At 45.1% G+C, this 9,694-nt stretch overlaps 1 protein-coding gene across 1 annotated transcript in view; it reads right to left on the bottom strand.

Moving 5' to 3' along the window:
- Positions 1-5,800: 5,800 nt before the first annotated feature.
- The window catches only part of stx2b (syntaxin 2b), a 46,528-nt gene continuing 42,634 nt past the window's right edge, over positions 5,801-9,694 (bottom strand). Inside the window, exon 9 of the mRNA XM_043715339.1 lies at positions 5,801-6,043. Within this exon, the coding sequence (XP_043571274.1) occupies positions 5,816-6,043 (228 nt within the window). The 3' untranslated portion in view covers positions 5,801-5,815. The remainder of the gene's footprint in view (positions 6,044-9,694) is intronic.

Genomic DNA, 9,694 nt, shown 5'->3' with positions numbered 1-9,694 from the left:
AAAATTCTCTGCTATGACATCTGTATAATACTCTAACATCTTCCCCATGACTGATGTTAAGCGAACTGGCCCATAGTTATGTATTTTTATCTCCCTCCTTTTTGGATTTGGATGCTACATTGTAAAACTGCCAGTCCTCTAGGACTTCTGCTGAATCTAAGGTTTCTTCAAAGGTTATTCATAGTTACATCCACTATCTCGGTAGCTACTCCCACTAAAATCAGAGGATGCAGCCCACCAGGTCTAATTGGCCTTTAGCCCCATTAGTTTCCCTTGTAGTTTTTCTCAAGTGATAGCTATTATGTGTATTTCCTTCCCCCATTTCATTATTTGAGATTTTTGGAATGCTATTAATATCCTATAGCACAACAACTGCTAAACAGTATTTAATTTTTTTTGCCACTTTCTGGTTCCCCCATTATTATTTCCACAGCCTCATTCTCTAGGGACTTATGTTCACTGTCATTCTCTTTGTTATTATTCTGCTCAGTCTAACAGCTGATCAACATTAGACTGCAGCCCGAGAATCTCTCCTCACTATCAACACCAATTTGCATGTCATCTGCAACCTTATTAATTATACCTTTGGAGAAGAGGTGTAACAAGGGTCTTGTTACAAGTTCAATATCATCTCCTTGCTCTTGTGCTCCATTTATAAAGCCAAGGACACTGAATGCTTTATTAACTGTTCTATCCACCTGTCCTGTCACCTTTGATGATCTGTGCATATAGACACCCGGGTCTCATCCCGTGGAGAGGTACAAGAATTCCAAGGAGCAGCAAAAGGAAGGAAAAGGTTGCACAACAAATGTTTGCTCCTGCAGCAGATTTCCAGAATATATTAGCCAGCTCACGGTTTAGCATGTACAGTTACTGTTTTATACAAACCCATGTGACAACAAAACTGCACACAGCAAGCGTCCAAAACAAATATTGAGTTTGTTATGTTATTAAATGGTGTCAGGTTGGCTGAGAAGTAAACATTGGTCAGGAGACAAGGGGAAAGCTCCTCTCCATGGAATGTTTGTGCTGCGTCACTGAATGAGAGACCTGGAGTAAAGTGCACAGATCGAGGTGAAATATTCAGGAAAGAATAATCAAAGGACCTCTGTCTCTTGAACCAGCCCCTGATTTGCCACAAGTACCCAATATCAATCCTTGTGACTGCCCCAATTAGGGAATAAACGTAATGGTGACTGATGCTTCAGCATGTCTTACTCGATACTTTGGCCTCTCAGTGGCAATTTGATGCAACTGGGCCTGCTCTGTGTTAAACAACTAATAGAAGTAGTGAGGGGGAGGGGGAGAGAAAGAGATAGAGAGAGAGAGAGAGAGAGAGAGACAGGGAGAGAGAGAGAGAGAGAGAGAGAGAAACAAATTGGACTGTGTTTTCAAACAGCTGTCACAATGGGCCGAATGCCTCCTCCTGTGCTGAAAGATTTGAGGATGATAATCTGTGACCAGCTGAAACATGTGGGGAACTTGCAACGTTTCATTCCTGCATCGTGCGTGTGCGTGCACCATCAACACTCGCTTGGGTGAGGTGCTGAACCAAACATCAAACCAATTAACAACTCGCTCACATCACACCTGCTGCTGATAGACAGAGCAGCAGGCTGTTGCATCTTCTGTCAGCAGAGGACAGAAGATGCAACAGCCAACAGTAAATACACTCAGGCCCTTCAGCCCAACCCGTCCATGCCGGCCAGATATCCTAACCTAATCTAGTCCCACCTACCAGCGCCCGGCCCGTATCCCTCCAAACCCTTCCAATTCATATACCCATCCAAATGCCTCTTAAATGTTGTAATTGTACCAGCCTCCACCACATCCTCTGGCAGCTCATTCCATATACGTACCACCCTCTGCGTGAAAATGTTGCCCCTTAGGTCTCTTTTATATCTTTCCCCTCTCACCCTAAACCTTCGCCCTCTAGTTCTGGACTCCCCCACCACAGGGAAAAGATTTTGTCTATTTATCCTATCCACGCCCCTCAATTTTGTAAACCTCTATAAGGTCACCTCTCAACCTCTGACGCTCCAGGGAAAACAGCCCCAGCCTGTTCAGCCTCTCCCTATAGCTCAGATCCTCCAACCCTGGCAACGTCCTTGTAAATCATTTTTGAACCCTTTCAAGTTTCACAACATCTTTCCGATAGGAAGGAGACAAGAATTGCACGCAATATTTCAACAGTGGCCTAACCAATGTCATGTACAGCCGCAACATGACCTCCCAACTCTTGTAGTCAATACTCTGACTAATAAAGGAAAGCATACCAAACGCCTTCTTCACTATCCTATCTACCTGCGACTCCACTTTCAAGGACCTGTACTCCAAGGTCTCTTTGTTCAGTTAGCCAACCTCCAGTCTTCTGGCACCTGTGAATATCTCAGTAAGAGGCCCAGCAATCACTTGCCTAGCTTCCCACAGAGTTTTGGGGTAAACCTGATCAAATCTTGGGGATGCATCCACTTTTGTGTGTTTCAAGACATCCCGTGCCGCCTTCTCTGTCATATGGACATTTCACGGTGGGCGGCACGGTGGCACAGTGGTTAGCACTGCTGCCTCACAGCGCCAGAGACCCGGGTGTCCAAAGATGTGCAGGTCAGGGTGAATTGGCCATGCTAAATTGTCTGTAGTGTTAGGTAAGGGGTAAATGTAGGGGTATGGGTGGGTTGCGCTTCGGCGGGTCAGTGTGGACTTGTTGGGCCGAAGGGCCTGTTTCCATACTGTAAGTAATCTAATCTAATCTAATCTAATCTTTTCAAGATATCACCAACTATTTCCCCACAGTCTCTATCTTCCATTCCTTTCCCACAGTAAACACTGATGCAAAATACTCGTTTAGTATCTCCCCCATCTCCTGCGGCTCCACACATAGGCTATCTTGCTGATCTTTGAGGAGCTCTATTATCTCCCTAGTTACTCTTTTGTCTTCATGAATTTATAAAATCCCTTTGGATTCTCCTTCACCCTATTTGCCAAAGCTATCTCATGTCCCCATATTGCCCTCCTGATTTCCCTCTTAACTATACTCCTACTGCTTTTATACTCGAAGGATTCACTTGATCTCTCCTGTCTGTACTGATGGAAGCTATCGTAGAAATATTTTAAGATGGTGAATCAAAGGTGACAGGAATCTTAAGACATCAATCTTACAAACCAAACTTCACGTGGAATTCAGAGGAGCGTGCTGATATGGGCAAGGATGTGGAGGGCGATAGTGGGGGATGATCTTCACACTGCAAGTTGGTTTACTGTGATATTCCACAAGAGGCTGTGTCGGGGCCCTGCGGTGTTTACAGCTATCCCAGTAACAGCTTTATATAATATTTGCAAATGAACTGAAACTTGAGAGTGTTTGATGATGAAGGGCGTTATCAAACTGAGCAGAACATGAACTGGATAGCGATTTGGGCAGATGTACAAGTTTAGGAGGTCAATGCAGAGAAGTGTGGAGTAGGACACTTTAGGGGAGTGTACAGAAAGGGATAGATTATAAATGGAATGGTTTCAAAAGGTTGACAAAAAGACAGATCTTTTTTACCAAAACACTTTTAAAGAAATAAATTCATTCACAGGAGGAGATTGCCCGTCCCTAGTTGCCCCTTGAGAAGGTGGGGGTGAGCCGCCTTCCTGAACTGCTGCAGTCCATGTGCTGTGGGTAGACCCACAATGCCCTGAGGGAGGGTCCAGGATTCTGACCCAGTGACAGTGAAGGAACGGTGATATATTTCAAAGTCAGGATGACGAGGGGCTGTGAGGGGAACTTGCAGGGGGTGGTGTTCCCATGTATCTGCTGCCCCTGTCCTTCTGGATGGAAGTGGCTGTGGGTTTGGAAGATGTCTATGTGCAGATTGCACATGGCCATTGCTCCCTGCAGTATTTCGACTTGCCCTGGTGACAGGAACAGCATTATAATATTTGCAAATTATCACCGGTGAAGGGAGTGAGCGTGCCGATAAGGGTGGTGCTGTTGGCATCGTCTGGCAGAATGACCTCTACATTTCACAGAGGCTGACCTCTTCCTATCTCCCCCTGGACCAACAGCCCACCATGGAATATCAGGCCATTATCTTCAGTGGTCACTAACCTTATTTCATCTGATGATCTTCCCCCCTCTACGGATGCTGCCAGACTTTGAGCTTTTCCAGCAATTTCTGCTTTGGTGAATATTAAAAGGTGGTGGCTGGGTGCCAATCAAGTGGGCTCCTTTGTCCTGGATAGAGTTGTGCTCAAGTGTTACTGGAGCAACATCTGTCCAGGTAAGTGAGGAGTATGCCATCACACTCCTGATGTATGCCTTATAGATGGTGGAAAATCTTTGTAAATCAGGTGGCTGGTTATTTGCTACAGGATTCCTAGCCTCTGACCTGCTCTAGTAGCCAGTGTTCAGCTCAGTTTCTGATCAATGATAACCTCCAAGATGTTGATTGGTGGAGGGTTGGTGATTCAGTGCTGGTGATGCCAATGAATGCCAAGGGCGGTTGTTAGATTCTCGCTTATTGGAGATGGTAATTGCCTGGTCATTGTGTGGCATGAATGGTACTCACTTGTCAGGCCACAGTTCCAAAGAGTCAGAGATATAAACATTATCTGATTCTTTCTACACAGATGCTGTCAGACCTGAATTGTTCCAGGACCTATTAACCCAAGCCGGGATATTGTCCAGATGTTGCTGCATTCAAACGTGGATCGCTTCCATACTGGAGCAGTCTTGAATGGTGCTGAACATTGTGCAATCATCAGTGAACATCCCACTTCTGACCTTATAATGGAGGGAAGGTCATTGATGAAGCAGCTGAAGATGGTTGGGCCCAGGACACTATCCTGAGGATCTCCCAATGATATCCTGGGGCTGAGGTAACCGACCTCTAACAACCATCGGCCTTTGTGCAGGTATAACTATCGGAGTGTTCTCATCTTCCCTTTCTCCATTCCCCAATTCCCATCAACTTTAGGTATAAGACACATTCCAGAGAAGGACCCTAGGAATAAGGGCAGGCTGGATAAGTTTGGCCTTCTCTCCATGGAACAGAGAAGGTCAGGAAGGGAGTGATGGAGGGATTCTGGGACATTTACTGGAGTGAGTCATTAACGCAAGGCCACACACTGAAAATCACTGCAAAAGACATGGAAGGAAGATGGTCATAGAGTCATAGAGATGTACAGCATGGAAACAGACTCTTCGGTCCAACCCGTCCATGCTGACCAGATATCCCAATTCAATCTAGTCCAACTTGCCAGCACCTGGCCCATATCCCTCTAAACCCTTCCTATTCATATACCCATCCAGATACCTTTTAAATGTTGCAATTATACCAGCCTCCATCACATCCATACACGTACCACCCTCAGTGTGAAAATGTTGCCCCTTAAGTCTCTTTTATATCTTTCCCCTCTCACTAAACCTATGCCCTCTAGTTCTGGACTCCCCCCACCCAAGGGAAAAGACTTTGCCCATTTATCCATGCCCGTCATGATTTTATCAACCTCTATAAGGTCACCCCTCAGCCTCTGACGCTCCAGGGAAAACAGCCCCAGCCTGTTCAGCCTCTCCCTGTAGCTCAGATCCTCCAACCCTGGCAACATCCTTGTAAATCTTTTCTGAACCCTTTCAAGTTTCACAACATCTTTCCGATAATAAGGAGACCAGTCACAGACAATTGAGGAGATTAGGAAATATTTTCAAAGTTGCCAGGTATAGAGCACTGTACTGTATAGATTTACATATGGATTCCATCACCAATTTTAAAAGGAAACAGAGTACCAGAGGATGAGAAATTGAAAGGTTATAAAAGGCAAGAAAATGGGACTAAACACAAACGTTCATTCTAAGAGCCAACACTAGCACAAGGGGCTGAATGGCCAGCTTGTTAGTTAGTTTCATGCTGTGAATGGCAATTTGGAAGCTATGCAACAGTAAACTCACCCGCCTTGCTTTGCTCTGGTATCGAACTGCTTTTTTTGTCTCTTCTTTCGCCCGCTCAATATATTCAGTAGCATTTACCACATTTGTCTCTATGTTATTAATCATTTCACCCTTTTGTGTTTAGGAAAAAGGAAAAACAAAGTCACTTTAAGAAACACTATGAAATATATCCTGCACTTTGTCATTCCCACTATTTTTATTCATTCACCCCTGAAACAGGAACTGCTGAGCGCTAAAAGTTCACGGCCATTGTCAATGAATAAAACCACTTGCCGAAACAAAAGCTGAATTCCCTACAAATAGAGTCTATAGATCCTGCTTCAATGCACTCGATAATTCCATTCTCTGCTCTACCCTTGAATGCTTCAAATCCCCAACTTCTCAATACGATACGGCTGGTGCAAATAACCCAGTCTTTACTGAATATAACTTCTTCTGACCTTGAAGATTTTTCCATCCTACTTACCACACTATCTCTGCTTAAACTTCTCAGCTCAGCAGGGCAACCCTAACACTCCCTCCCTCCATCCCACAAAATGAGTATTTTAAAAAAATACTTGGACAATATAAACAGTGGGCTGCACTGTTAGGATGTTATTGGTACTGGAGGTTAAAAAAAACTTCTAGATGCTAGAATCCAAAGTAGACAGGCAGGAGGCTGGAGGGACACAGCAAGGCAGGCAGCATCAGGAGGGACAGGCTGGAGGAACGCAGCAAGCCAGGCAGCATCAGGTGGGACAGGCTGGAGGAACGCAGCAAGCCAGGCAGCATCAGGAAGGACAGGCTGGAGGAACGCAGCAAGCCAGGCAGCATCAGGAGGGACAGGCTGGAGGAATGCAGCAAGCCAGGCAGCATCAGGAGGGACAGGCTGGAGGAACGCAGCAAGCCAGGCAGCATCAGGTGGTGCAAAAGTCAACATTTTAGGTGTAACCCTTCTTCAGGGCTAGGGGTGGGTTACACCCAAAACATCGACTTCTGCACCTCCTGATAGGAGGGACAGGCTGGAGGAATGCAGCAAGCCAGGCAGCATCAGGAGGGACAGGCTGGAGGAACGCAGCAAGCCAGGCAGCATCAGGTGGTGCAAAAGTCAACATTTCTTCAGGGCTAGGGGTGGGTTACACCTCTGCACCTCCTGATGCTGCCTGCCTTGCTGTGTCCCTCCAGCCTCCTGCCTGTCTACTTTGGATTCTAGCATCTAGAAGTTTTTTTTTTAACCTCCAGTACCAATAACATCCTAACAGTGCAGCCCACTGTTTAAATTGTCCAAGTATTTTTAAAATACTCATTTTGTGGGATGTGGTGTCACTGGCTGGGCCCACCATTTATTGCCTGTCCTTAGTTGCCCCTTGAGAAGGTGGGGGTGAGCTTCCTTCTTGACCCGCTGCAGTCCATGTGCTGTGGGTAGACCCACAATGCCCTGAGGGAGGGAATTCCAGGATTCTGACCCAGTGACAGTGAAGGAACGGCGATATATTTCCAAGTCAGGAAGGTGAGTGACTTGGAGGGGAACTTGCAGGGGGTAGTGTTCCCATGTTACTGCTGCCCCTTGTCCTTCTGGATAGAACTGGCTGTGGGTTTGGAAGGTGCTGTATGAGGATCTTTGGTGAGTTTCTGCATCTTGTAAGTAGTACACACTGCTGCTACTGAGTGTCGGTGGGGGAGGGAGTGGGTGTTTGTGGATGTGGTGCCAATTAAGCGGGGGCAGCTTTGTCCTGGATGGTGTTCAAGCCTCGAGTGTTGTTGGAGCTGCACCCATTCAGACAAGTGGGGAGTATTCCATCACACTCCTGACTTGTGCCTTGTAGATGGTGGACTGGCTTACAGGTACGTGTACTGGGCTGGGGGGTGGGGTTTACTCAGCCTCTCCTCTTGCCTTCCCTGTGAGTCTTCCATGAGCTCCAATGAGATTACTGCCTTAGGCTATTCCAAAAGGTGGAAATGCAACTTATTTCAACTGACCAGTGGCATCCATAGCCTTTTGGGCAATGCACAATGTTATATTTACACTACCTTTTGTGCAAAAGATGTTTCTTGGTTTCACTGGCCCTTAGTGACCCAGTTCTAACCTAAGTCCCCCTGTTTTAGACTTGCTCAGAGAAAATAGTTTTTCTATATTTACTCGATCAAATCCCTTCCTTGTTTTAACATTCATAAATTAACCAGTGCTCAGATTAGGAATTCTTGTGTTCCTGAAATAATGGGACAGAAATCTGAAATCACACCTTCAGTTGATGGCTTAATATTGAATGCCAACTTTTATTCTGTCGGCCTACTTGTGGGAAATGATGCATGAATAACTGCTTAAATAAGCATCTCTCTTGTTCAAGTCAGAACTCTGGAACAGTGAAACAGAATGTGCTGAGGAAACTCAGCAAGTCTGGCAGCAATGTCATCACACAGACTTGAAGAGCTAGAATGGTCTTGGAACATTAGCCTCTGTGGTGTCTATTAGACCTGCTGAATTTCTCCAGCACCGTGTTTCAACTTCAGAGTTCCACAGTACAGTATGTTGCTTTTGTTTGGATTAATGAGTATAAAAATGGGTATGCCAATGCAATACAGGAGCATGGTGGATGAAATGTTACAAGAGAAGACAGGATGCATAACAAATAATTGTGAAACTGAACAGGCACAGGAATCAAAACGTTGTTCAGTTGGCAAAGATACATCAGGAGTAGAGTGTACAAATTGCTTACCCTGCTCAGTTCTGAAGGCAAGCAAGTGCAAAGAACTGAACAATCCTAAATAGGTGGGTGTGAAATAATTGTTTTTCAAAGATTCTTAATGGCATAATTTCATGTGAAAATAATAAGTCACAACTTTTGATCCTGTGCATGTTCCCTTCTATTGGGTGGAAACTCATGTTTGCAAAATTGTAGTAGTTTCATGTTTTGATGTCAACGTGCTACACAAATATCACAGTGATTCAATAGGGCCATTGATGAAATGGATGGGATCATGTGAATTTGTTGGTTACCTGGGTAACTGTCCCATCAGCAGCAATCAGCAAAAGAAGAAACATCCCATTTATTTTGTTACACTTCCAACAAAAAGAAATGCAGGGGGCTAAGGTTGATAACTGTGCTGCGTGTTAAACACCCAAATTACTCTGCAGTGGAAGTTTCTTAGAGAGAGAATTGGAAAAAATTGGTGCTGATCTTGAGCTGATGTTTAATGCATTATTAAAAGCTTAACTGGGCAGGATTCCTGGCATTAAGCTTTATACCAAAGTTACATTTATATCAGCAATTCTCAGTGACAGGTAGAAGAGCCCAGATCCAGGCCTGTGATTGAGAACTGCAGTATTGAACTTTAACTTGGTTTATTTTTCCACTTTATGCCTAAGACTTTGTACCTTTGTAGCTGAGTTGGTGCCAGCGACTGGCGAATTTGCACACTGCTCACTGTGTTCCTGTATCCCAGTACTTGAGTACATGCGATAATAAAACCTAATTCTAAGAAACTGTGTTAAAGAGCAAACTAACTGCGAGGTGTTGCACAGATGTGATAAAGACCAGATATCTTTAGGTGAAGCAGGGTTGAGGCCAGGGGATACTTAGACCAGGCTGCAGAAACATCAAATTTTGGATTAGTGGTGCTGGAAGAGCACAGCAGTTCAGGCAGCACCCGAGGAGCAGCAAAATCGACGTTTCGGGCAAAAGCCCTTCATCAGGAATAAAGGCAGAGAGCCTGAAGCGTGGAGAGGTAAGCTAGGGGAGGGTGGGGGTGGGGAAAGAGTAGCATAGAGTACAATGGGTGAGT

This window comes from Chiloscyllium plagiosum, chromosome 25 (genome assembly GCF_004010195.1).
Source record: "Chiloscyllium plagiosum isolate BGI_BamShark_2017 chromosome 25, ASM401019v2, whole genome shotgun sequence".
NCBI classification, from domain to species: Eukaryota; Metazoa; Chordata; class Chondrichthyes; order Orectolobiformes; family Hemiscylliidae; genus Chiloscyllium; species Chiloscyllium plagiosum.
Note: the sequence above shows the minus strand (reverse complement) of the source record. Positions and strands in the feature narration are given on the sequence as shown.